The sequence below is a fragment of the Epinephelus lanceolatus genome, chromosome 9 (assembly GCF_041903045.1).
Source record: "Epinephelus lanceolatus isolate andai-2023 chromosome 9, ASM4190304v1, whole genome shotgun sequence".
NCBI classification, from domain to species: Eukaryota; Metazoa; Chordata; class Actinopteri; order Perciformes; family Serranidae; genus Epinephelus; species Epinephelus lanceolatus.
The window spans coordinates 3247973-3260441 of NC_135742.1; the positions used below are offsets into that span (position 1 = coordinate 3247973).

Here is a 12469-nt window from a genome sequence, read left to right on the forward strand (position 1 = left end):
ATTTTATAAAAAGCGAGAGTGTGACATCTGAATAGTTAGCGCCTGGCTAGCTTATTGCTCAACGCAATCCCAGGGATGATTAATAGGCGGGGGGTGACACTCAGCGCCGAACCCCCTTAGAGCTGCATAAATCACAGCGTGTTTTCTTTACAATGATGTGGCACTTAGAGAGGGGAGGAAGGGGTGAGACGGAGAGAGCGCTAAAAGAAAAGAGAGGGAAAGACAGGAGGAGAGAGGAAGACTAAAAACAAACGAATGACTGAAAGACAAAAAGGAGAAAGGACAAGGAAGTTACGAACTCAAAGACAGGAAGTGTGAGGTGGAAAAAAACAGAACATAAGTTAAGGACTGTTTAGAGAAAGGTGAATATTGGGATAAGAGACTAAGAAAGGAGGAAAAATAAGTATGAAAGGGTAAATAGGAGAGATGGAAAGAAAAGGCAGAAAGTAGATGAAGAGGAAGAAAAAGAGAGTGTTAAGAGCGATGAACAGTGACCAGAGGAAAAGCACAGAGGAAAGAAGTAGAGGGCGAGAAAAGGGAGATGGTAGAGGTGACTAAAGGGAGAGATGGGAGGGAGAAAACTAGACCAGTATCAGGAATGCCTCTGATACTGCCTAAAATGCTGGATTTGAGTCAATGCACAAATCTGACAACACGTGAACTTCAAAGCAGTTTCACACGTGGATAAAACAGCAGTTTTCCTGGAATCAGTTCCTCTTCACAGTAGCCTACACAAGGAGTTGTACTGTGTAGTGACTGGCAACTGCTGTTTCAAGCCCAGGTCAGACCAAAGATTCCCGACAAGACGAGCGGTGTCACTGTCAGTTCAGCGGTGTGAACTGACAGTGACACCTGCAAGTCTGATGGTAAAATGGCCCTTGGCCCTCCCACCAGTTTAGGGTTTAACCTGACACGTGCCATACAACAATGATAATAACCATTTCACATCCATACAGTGTTAGTAGTATACAGCTGTAATTTTCTTTTTAAATGTTACACTACTGGATCAGTACTTGGTATCAGCCAATAACACAAGTTCAGGTTACAGACTATAAAAACAATGGACGTAGCTACTGTGACGTCACCCACTGAATACTGAAATTAACTATACAGACCAAAACTGTTTTTGTACCAGGCTGTAAACATGATCATTTCTTCTCTATGGGTATTGACTCGGTCTTGGAGCCAGCCTCAAGTGGCCATTAGAGGAACTGCAGTTTGTGGCACTTCCACGGTGGCCTCATTTTTCAGTGCAGCAGGATGCCACTTGGTTCAGGTACTGGAATCAGTAATGGGAAGAAAAAATAGTATTGGAACATCTCTAAAAAAACAGTCAGAGAGGAAGAAATTGATAAAAATAAAAGAGAGAGAGTGGGGAAAAAGAAAAGATAGCAAGAGAAAAGAAAGACTAAAAACAGTAACAAAATGGAGTTATGAACTAAAAGAAATTTGTGAGGTGGAAAAAAGAAGAAAGGAAGGGAATGTAAGTAAATCACTACCGAAAGAAAGACAGAATGGAAAACATGAGAAAGGGAAAACAGAAGAAAAAGTGGAGAAAAGAGGTGAATAGAGGGATAAAAGAAAGGAAATATTAGACAAAGTTAAAGCTGAGAAACTGACAGAAAAACTAAGAGGAGAAAAAAGTGGTTAAAGAAAGAAAGGAAGAGAGACGAAAGGCAAAAAATGATGAAGAGGAAGAGTGTTTGAGAGCGATAAAGAGTGACGGAGGAAGAGAAGGACAGAGGGAGAGAAAAGGGAGATGGGAGAGGCGACTGGAGGGAGAGATGGGGGAGAAAAACCGAGAGGGAGACGAGATTGATGCAAAAAGAAAAGAGAGGAAAAATGTCCGTCCAGTTTTCCAGCTGTTTAATGTCAGTAACAGTTATTAGTTTGTCAGATAAGGTCTGTGTGTGTGTTTACATTAGTCTTAGGCTGACTAAAGCCCCACTTAGTGCTGTGTGTGTGTGTGTGTGTGTGTGTGTGTGTGTGTGTGGAAAAGAAAAGGAAAGAGTGAGCAAGAAAGAAAGAGAGAGGTGTGTTTTTACACCAGAGCCAAATATTTAGCTGAGATGAAGTAGACAATGAAATGTGTGAGAGCCGTAACACACACACACGTCTTTAAAAGTCTTTCAGTGTTAAGTTACTGTTAAAGCAAACTGAATCTTTCCAGCTGTTGCTGCTTCACATAAAAAGCTTTGCACTGGTGAACTGACGGGATGCTTTTACTGTGAAGGGGTGATACCTAATGAAATGTTTAGGCCTATTTCCACCCAGCAGTGCCGTTCGGTTCAGTTCAGTTTGGTACGCATTTTTCCGATTCCACAGTGAAAAGTTGTGGAAGGTACCAACAGAAGCGTTCCTTAGCGTCCCCATGTTTGGTCCCCCCTCTGTTGGGGTACCTAGCACACAGATCTGGTCCTAAAAGGTGGAGCTGTGAACACTGCAGTCTGATTGGTCAGTAGAGGACGGTCACTCTGCTCAGGGCTGAGTTGTGTCTGGTTTTGAGGCTCATGTAACCACTGTTCATACTGTGGAGAGTTTTATTAGTAAACTGTAACTATAAAATGAAAGGATGTTTTGCTGCCTCTCACAGCAGCTGGAGTCTGAGAAAAAATAACTTCATTCACTGGGCCGACTGCCGGTGACTTTTAAGGTGGAACGTTAACTTGTAATGTTACTCAATGCATGAGTTGATGACGTGAATCCATCAGCACACCTTAAATTTCACTGTGACAACTTTGACCATCACTTTAGTTTTTATTGTCTCTCTTGGATGATGCCCATGTTTCGTAATCTTTAAGCGTTAAAAAATATATATTCATTAATTAATTAACATTAATATTTCAACCGGATTATGTGAACTGCATATATTCTAATCCTCACTCGGAGAAACAAAAGCGTTGCAGAGCATCGTTCCTGTGGGCTTCGGCAACACTAAACACCAAACCCGCTATTTCTTAATATCCTATTGAGAAACTCACTGCGGCTACATTCTGTGGACGATAAACGAGGTGTACTGTTTGTGGTGGAAACACTAAACAGACCGATGGTCTAGGTACCATGTCTGAAGTGTTACTGTTGGTTCCAAAGGTTCGGTACTGAAAGCGTTTAGTGGAAACGGGGCTTTTGTTGCAAAGTTACAGGAGCTTTGTTAGCTGTGCTAGTCTTCTGTAAAAACAGGTATAATCAGCCAGATGTGGACTTAGGGCCCGTCCCAATACCCCCCTCAGCCCTACCCCTACATTTGCGCATTCCCGCGAGGGGTAGTGGTGTCCCAATTCCTTTTTGCGTGTAGGGGTAGGGGGCATAACGAGGGGTAGTGGGTACGAAACTAGCCCTTCGGAGCGAGGGATTTCAGATGCTGACTTGCCAGCGAGGGGTAGACGTCGCCATGACTACCACCAAGCAAGAGACGGGGAAAAAAGCTCATACATAGCTAATGTTTCCGTCGTCAGGTTGGTGTCTGTCATCTGTCCTGTTCTGCAAAATTGTCGGACTTTTCACATTACGATAACACGCCAGCTAGTATAACTATGCTGCCTCGTAATGTTAGCTGGTTAGCTAGCTAGCTAGCAGAAGTCCCCTGTCGTCTGTCGTTCATCAAACGAAGCATGACGAATGCAGCAAACGCGATCGGTAGGATGAATGAGACTCCATTGTAGATGCCGGTTGGAAATGTAGATGGCTCGCAGCTTCCTGTTTAAAATAGTTACATATGCGTGAACGTAACCGATGCGGTGATGTAGTGAGTGGTGTCCCAATTCCTAGGGAAAGATTTCTACCCCTACCCCTTGTTGCTTCATTTTGAGGGCTAAGGGGGTATGGGGATTGGGCCTAATTCAGTGCTGTCTGGGGCCATTAAAAAAAGCCATTAAAAGGTAAATCAACTCCTGGTGCCTCTAAAATAACGTGAATGCCAACCAAGCACAAAGTACAATTCTATCACTTTAACTCAATATATTTTACAATGTAATGTTCTATTTCATGTCCTCTCACACACTCTACATTCAAACTTACAACAGCACTGCAGCAAAAATCACAAAGCCAACAGTGTTCAGTTGTGTGGCGACAGGGTTGTGAGCCCTGAAACATTTTGTTATCAGCAGTAGGCTTGTTGTGGTGGTTGATGTTACCTGGTGTTTGGGCACACACTGATTACATTACTTAGCCAAAACTTCAATAACATCACAACATCAATTTGCTTAAACAAAAAAACAAACAAACAAACAAAAAACATTTAGTTAATTTTGCGTATCAACGCTATGTTCATCAAATAAAAAACAAAAACATAATTTGTAAAATACAAAGTGTGTTATCAATATTTAACTGGACACAAGGAACTTTAATTTAAGCTTAAGTTTCTTCTGCTTTTACCCTCATCGACCACATACGTTCTGTTCATGTGTACTCGTGTATTTGGCGTGATGTTGGCTGACGGATGACGGCCAGCCCGAGCTCAGTTTCCTCTGCTTGCTCTGTGTCTTTAAACAGAGCTGTTAAATGTCCTAACACTGTCAGCTCGTCTCCAGCAGCAGATTAAAAACCTGCAGCGTCTCGAAGCCGCCAGACGTCCCAACACAGAAAAACTACTATTATCTGCTGTGAAATATGAGCGCTGTCAGGACGGAGAGGCCTCTGCCTCGCTTCCCAACATGTCTTCAGTTTAAGGGTGAAGTCTGTCTCTAAGGTGTGGCTTAATGCTTTGGTTTCTGTCCATGGATCTATTTATCTATTTTATTTTTTTGTAAAGTGTCCATGCAGCCGTTGATTTCAGTTCATTTTTGTTAGTGTCACATGGTTACTCACTTTCCACAAATAAAACTGTCTCTGCTGGTGCACTCTAGGACGCTTTGACATCTGAGAATTAAGGGACTCAAACTTCTGTCTGCTTTTTAAATGATTAATTTACAGAAATTAATTGTGAAATATTTTAATATTCAGATAAAACTCAAAGGATTTGCTCTCTTCATTTCTATCTGTGTTTGTCCTGCATTACTCTAAGCTCAATAGCGTTGGGTTGTGGATAGTTTTGGACAAATATAATAAGCATTTTTTAAATCATGTTTTAAATTTTATAGACAAAAAAGGAAACTATTAATAAGAAATATAATCAGCACATTAATTGATAATAAAAACAGATGTTAGTTGCTGTCCTGGCTCTGTTTGTCTCATTTATGTTTTGTCCTTTAGATGCTTGGTTTGAAATTAGTTTTATATTCCTGGTTACAACTTCCTGCAGCTGAAGCATTGGTGCTTCACATGGTGAATATCGTCCTTTTGGATCCACTTACTTTTTCTTAAGAAAAGACATATTTAAAAAAGGAAACAGCACCTTACCGGCCCCAATTCTCAGGTCTTTCAAAGTCAGCTCTCTGAACGTTGAATGAAACATTTCTATGAACGCCCCTCCTTGAAGACGAACATACCTGTTTGAATCTGGCCAGCTCCTTTAAGGCACGCCCCCACTGCTGCTTGTAGTGCAGCTTGGACTTGGTGGTGGACTCCAGCTTTCTCTCCAACTCCACCTTAATAATCACAGAGCAGAAACATCAGTCACACACGTCTGAAAACCTCTGGACATTCAATATTGTACCAGTGTAGACCAACAGAGGGATTAAGAGCCTGAAATCACATGAGAGCTAATAAATTTTCAGTAAGACTAAATGATTATGACTAAAATTAAAATCACAGTTAATATAATGAACATTTAAAGTTTAGAAAGAAATGCGTTGACATTAACATAAAAGGTCCCCTGTGGATTTTTCCTGGGAACAAATTATGTTTACTTCAGCTTCTTCTTCAGTGTTACTAAACAGCTTTAAAGTGCTGCTAAACATCAAGAACTCCACAGGATGTTGTTTATCATGTGTGTTGCCTTTTTCGCAAATACTTAGACTCAAAAGACAAGTGTAAGGAGGTGTAGACAGAGTTGTTTTGTACAAAAACAGCAGTCACACTTAATGTTTTGGCAGTAATAATACAGAAAAGTAATAGATTACCTTCTCCAGAGTGAGCAAGTTGATCTCTGACTGCAGTCTGAACTCAGGTCTAATGTTCTGTTGTTCTCTGTAGAGCTGGAACTCTTTCTCCAGCTGTTTATACCGAGCCTCAGCGTCTGCAATCTGAACAACACAAACAGTAGTATTATAATTATTATACTCACTGTAACACAAACAGAACTCCTCTGTCTCTCTCTGTGTCTCTGTCTCTACCTGCTGCAGCAGCCGGCCTCTCTCCTCCTCCATCAGGCGCACTTTGTCTCTCTCCAGCGCCACCCGGTGCTCACAGTCCTGCTGCAGCCTCCTGCTGCTCTCCTGCAGCTCCCTCTGGGTCAGATCGTGTTCAGCTCGCAGCTCCCTCTGCAGCCTCTGAGTCTGAACACACAGTAACAGAGCCACTGTGAAAACACACGCTTTAAAAACTAAGGTGCACTTTGTACAGAGTAGTGAGTGATACTCTGACAGTATTGTTAATCTGAGTGTCACTTAGATTTTTCAGAATTGATTTTACAACCTTCTTTGACACAAAAGTAATGCAGAAACAAAAGTGAAAGCTGAAGTCCACTGTCCTGTTTATTTCTTATACATTTAATAAGTCGATAACAGAAAATTAATTAGAAACATTTCTGATAAATGATTAATCATTTAAGTTAGTTTTTAAGCAAAAATACAAAAAACATGAACTAGTTCAAGCTGCTGAATTCTGATGATTCACTGCTTTTCTCGGTCTTGTGACTGTAAATCAAATATCTCTGAGTTTTTAACTGATCGTTGGCAAAATGAGACATTTGACGATGGCACCTTTACAGCTGCAACGATAAGTTAATTACTCAGTGGACATAAATTACTTAACAACCATTTTGGTAACTGAATAATCATTGTAGTGATTATTTTAATCACAAAAGCCAAAGATTTTCTGGTTTAATTCTTCTCAAATGTAAGAATTTGATGCTTCTCTGTCATACTTGATTAAAAACTGATGTTGGTTGGATAAAACGTCACCTTCAGCTCTGGGAAATTACACAGCAGGGTATGTTTAAATATTTTCTGACATTATAGTGACGAACATTGAAGATAATGGGCCGATTAATCAATGACAAAAACAATTGTTAATTGCAGCCCTAAATATGACACATTTAAATTTTGCAGAACTTATTTTATAACCTTCTTTTAGACAAGAGCAATTAGAAAGTCTAAATATTATAAAAGTGAAAACTAAAGTTTGTCTCACGATTGAAGTTTTGAACTGATTGTCGGACAAAATGAAACATTTGAAGAGGTCACCTTGTGACACTGCAGATCAAACACTTGTTTTATCAAGAAAATAATCTGCAGATTAATGAATAGTAAAAACAAATGTTAGTTGCAGCCCCTTATTTATTAGAGTGTCTTTTCTTGTCCTAAGGAGAAATTTATTAAGACGTTTTGGTCAAAATGAGCTTTAGATTTTAGCTGCAGCATCACAAAGGTCTTTTTTAATTGTTATAAATCCTCTACTGCTGCAGGCGTCACATTTACTGTGGCTTTGGGAAGTGCGGAGGTCCTATTTCAATTAAGTCTTATCATTCAAGGCATGAAACAGCCTTCAGTTCACCTGTGAGTCACTGCATCATGAACTTCAACCTTCACAACTCAAAAACATTTAAAAAAAAACTTCCTTCAAGTTGGAATTTCTTACATAATCCATCTCATGAATGCAAATAACTACTGAACACGACACTGATCAGACAATAATCTGTCATTAATGTAAAAACACTGTATGTAATGACGTTGCTTTGTTAAGGTGTCAGATTCTGACCTCCAGCTCGGCCGCAGCCAGCTGCTTCTCTCTTTTCTCCAGATCAGACAGAGTCTTCTGAAGCTGCTCCTCCAACACGTTATACTCCACCTCCTGCAGACACAGAGGAAAACACAGGCTGTTAAATTCAGATTTAAGTGTCCCATCATGAGCCCATATGAGAAGGAAATCATGTAGTATGTAGAGTGACGTGTAATAGAGCTTTGATTCTCTGCTGAACCCAATTCAGCTGACCCGTCAGCTGGGCCAGGATTTAATTTTCAAACTTCCCTCAGCCTTGGATCAGGTTGAGTTTTTGCAAGTGTCCTAGTGTATTTTTTTTAATGCAGACCTTATAGTTTATGTGAATTATGTGTGGTTTGCATGGTCATTAACTCATCATGTCTAATAAAAATGAGATTTAGAATAAGATTTAAACTGACAAACTCCAGTGCACTGCACAGGAGGTGCATGAAACTGTCTGTTCTGGTGCATAAATGAGAAGTGTTGCATTTGACCGCAGGGAAAACAAGTGGTGCAAGGAAACACATCAGCCATTAGCTTGTAATAAATGTTTGAATATAAAAAAATGTTCTTCTTTTTACCCCGGAAATGTGTGTTTTTAATCGGGCTTGGGCCCAAAACTGCTAACGTTATCAGGCTCAAGTCTGGCTTGGACACAAACTATGCAGGTTCATGAAGGGTCAGGCCTGATTATTTGGCCCAATCAAAGCTCTAATGTGTTAGTATTGTGTTTATTTGTGTAGGTAAGTGTGGACTCTCCACCTTCTTCTTGACCAGTGCTTCTCTCTCTCTGTCTCGCCTCCTCCACTCCTCTGCCAGAGCTCTCATGTGGCTCAGCTCCTTCTTCCTCAGCTGGAACATACATACATGACGTACATATATGTACAGTAGTTTTATTTGTTTGTAGCAGAACATGAAACAGTCGACATGAGAGGTCAAGCTGTTCATATGCAGTTAACAATCTTAAAGGATCTGTATGTGAAAGTCTGCAGCATGTTTTTATCCATATTTGTACTTACATTACGTTATATATCACACTGCTCGATCTAATCAGTATAATGTTTTGATTTTGTACACTTTCAGTCCTGTGTTTACCTGATCATCAAACAGATCCTCCTGCTCCTCCTTCCACATCTCCAGCTCCAGGGCCGTGCGGTACTCCAGGGTGTCTCTGGGAGCTGTTGGAGCCGTGGGGCCCAGCGGGGCCGGGGTAAGGCTGGGTGCAGCCGGTCTGGGTGCTGCAGGGTGGGAGGACAGCTGTGCAGGTTCATTCTGATGACATATGAGGATAAAAACATGTAAAACATTAGCAGACAACTTAACACAGAGGCCTATGCACACAGTGACCACTTTATTAGGTGCACCTGCAAAGTCTAATGCAATCAAACACCACTGTTCAGACATAAGCTGCACCTTCACAAAGATAATAATGTTCGGTTTTAATAGATACTATCACAGAGATGTTAATCTAACTAAATGTTTATGATTGAGGTTGTAGTTTGTGTCACATTGAGAGGTGTTCCTAATGTGTTGACCAAACGCGAGGGAGGAAAAATATCAGAAACGCATTTGCTCATTTTAATCGTGTTTGTGCTCCATCAGCCAAAGCACACTGTGAATATTCATCATTTTACTTAATTTGAAATTTAAAATAAGTTTAAAATGAGAAGAATTTAATAAGTATAAGCTCACACATTATAAAAGTACAGCAGCATGCACACACCACACTTGCCATCCTTGGGGTGTCTGAACCCAAAACATGTTTATGTTATTTACCAAAAAGTCCTGCTGACACACAAAAAGATGCTCCTGTTGAATTCTGTAGGCATCAAACAATCTGCCTCATGCATGTGTACACACACAACACACACGTCTGTCTCACCTGTGAAGAGTCGGACACGATGACCTCTCTGGCTTTAACCAACCCCAGGTCCTCCAGTGTTGCCACGTAGCTCAGCTCTGCCACCCTCTCACTGGGGCTGAAGGATGGAGTCACAGTTATTTAACAGCTGGTTATCAGGCACCATGTGATGATCAGTCCTCTCAGTCGGTGTTGTTTCCTTCCTTACCGGTGTGTTTTGACCACGGGGATGCGATCCTGGTGAGTCTGCCTCCAGCTGTGCTCTCCTGTTGATGCCATGACTTTGCTCCTCTCCGAGCTCAGCAGGTGAGACAGCTGGACGGAGGCTCGTCCTATCAGCTGGTCTCTGCTGGTGGAGTCTCTGTGCCAAACCTCCACCACCAGAGGAACCCTACAACACACACACAGACACACACAGTGAGTTCAGTGACATTATACACTACACTGCAGAGCTTCCAGCAGCTCCATTATTAATATTCACATAGACAACAACAAAGTGGAAACACAGTCCTGCTGCTCCACCTGCAGGCCACAAGTGAGCTTACACACAATAAAGAGAGAATTATCACACACACAATCTGTGGAAAGTCATACTGTTAACAGAGGAAAGAACACAACTTCATTGTCCAGCAAAGTGGAAAAACAAAGGGTCTCTATATTTTCAGTAACTTTTCCTAAGAAAGTTACCACCAAGCTGTGGAACATTTCACAAGCTTAATATAAAAATTGTACCTTTACTTACTCTGGGGAAAACAAACATAAAAAAGCAATACAAGTACTCCTGGAATGTTTTGTTAACAAGTATTCCCCTTAAATGAATCTTAGCCATGCACTGCACTCAGCAGCACTCCTCCATCACATGAACACATCATCTACCATCCCCCCACCCCAAAGACCCCAGTTAGGGTTGGGGATCGTTTGGGTTTTTTCTGATACCGGTGCCGAACCGATTCTTTTAAAACGGTACTAGTGCTTTGACGGTGCCTGAACCGATACCTCAAAATATGAGTTGTTTATGGAGGTTGAAAAGTGGCACAAATGGGCCACCTTTCAGAAGTGTGTGAGTATTTTGTAAAACAGTTTTAAATTATAATAAAAACAATTTTTATGTTATGTATTGCTGAGGCAAATTAGAATTACCTAGAAATAAATAGGTATATAAACTCTATTGGGGCGTCGGTGGCTTAGTGGTAGAGCAGGCGCCCCATGTACAAGGCTGTTGCTGCAGCAGCCCGGGTTCGACTCCAGCCTGTGGCCCTTTGCTGCATGTCACTCCCTCTCTCTCTCCCCCCTTCACGCTTGTCTGTCCTATACATTAAAGGCTAAAAAATGCCCCAAAAAATATCTTAAAAAAAAAAACAAAACAAAAAAAACACTCTATTAACAGTTTTAAAATATAATAAAAAAACACTTAACAAACTAGAAAAGCACTAAGAGCACAGACCTCTGCCAAGCAGCTCGGATTTCCCGCTAATTTTATTATTTTATCCACTTCGCTTCAACCAATCACCACCGAAATTTTATCATCTGTTCCTTGTCCCATTATCAACCTTTCCTGAAAACTTCATCAATATCCATTCAGAACTTTTCGAGTTATTTTGCAGACAAACAAACAAACAGACAAACGCCGGCGAAAACGTGACCTCCTTGGCGGAGGTAATTAACATTACAATAATATTAACTCTATTAAAGTCCGGTCTCTGTAGGCAGCCCAGGCTCAGCAAATGGCAACAAAAACATTTGGGTCCAGGCTGCACTACCCAGCCAGTGCGAGACCAGCGAAAGCAAGCACACACACATGAACGCGGTGCCCATGTCTCACGGTCTCGCACAAGCGCACGCATGTGAGCGCGGTGCACAGAGAGGCAGTCAGAGCTACAGGCTACAATGAGGCTAAAAACAGAGTTCAAATGACGTTTGGACGTTTGAATCTGGGGCGCCGTCAGCCTCCATTAGGTGGAGTTGTGTTGCTACCTCCTCTCCCCTTGGATCTCTGCAAGTGATGTGAGGACTCTAAAACTTCACCTGAGCCTCCCTCAACATATGGGTGAGTAGATAATGGCTGAATTTACATTTTTGGGTGCACTATCCCTTGAACAGGTGTGTAAATCCAGGGTAACTAGCAGCTATCGCTCGTTCGGGGGGGTGCTTAGCGTGCCTTTAAATAATAATATACACTCAACAAATGAATGAATGAATAAATGATTCTGTTACATGTAACATCCAATAGAGGGAGACATAGCATTAAAAAAAAGCACCGAAAGGAGGCACCATAATGTGCGTTTTGTTTTGGCCCGGTAGGTATCGGTTGTATAGGTACCGATTCCATATAAGCACCAACTTTCGGTACCCAACCCTTGCCCCAGTGCAACCACACTGCCTGCACTGTCTATATTTACACCCCTGCAGCCGAGGCAAATAACTCCAGAACTTCCCAGAACTTTGCAACCTCATAGACCCATCACTACTACATAGTTTTCACCTGTGTGAGCAGATATGACCTCAAAGGTCCAGTGTCTAAGGTTTAGGGGGATTTAGTACATATAGTGGTGAGGGCTGCAGATTTCAAACAGCTGAAACTTCTTGGTTTGAATTCCTTCAGTGTTCATTGCTCGGGAGTTTTTGGCGGGAGCCAAATTATCCACAAAGGTCTCTTCCTTTCCAAAACAAATGGACCTGGTGATTTAAACTGGTAAAAACAATGAAAACAGTTTCATGTTACAATTCAGTGTTTCTCCAGTGCTGTTTGGCATGTCGCAGAGGGGCCACTAGCTCACAAAATGCTACTGTGTGCTCATTATTTTCTCT

The 12469-nt window shown here is 41.4% G+C and overlaps 1 protein-coding gene across 2 annotated transcripts in view; it reads right to left on the reverse strand.

The window, feature by feature from the left end:
* Positions 1-12469, reverse strand: part of cep120 (centrosomal protein 120) — a 46418-nt gene that overhangs the window by 20012 nt on the left and 13937 nt on the right. For both annotated transcript variants that reach the window (XM_033618924.2, XM_033618921.2), the window contains exons 11-18: positions 9870-10052; positions 9683-9779; positions 8896-9072; positions 8563-8652; positions 7798-7890; positions 6213-6374; positions 6000-6122; positions 5427-5525 (exon numbers count right to left, since the gene is read on the reverse strand). In XM_033618924.2, the coding sequence (XP_033474815.1) occupies positions 5427-5525; positions 6000-6122; positions 6213-6374; positions 7798-7890; positions 8563-8652; positions 8896-9072; positions 9683-9779; positions 9870-10052 (1024 nt within the window). The remainder of the gene's footprint in view (positions 1-5426; positions 5526-5999; positions 6123-6212; positions 6375-7797; positions 7891-8562; positions 8653-8895; positions 9073-9682; positions 9780-9869; positions 10053-12469) is intronic.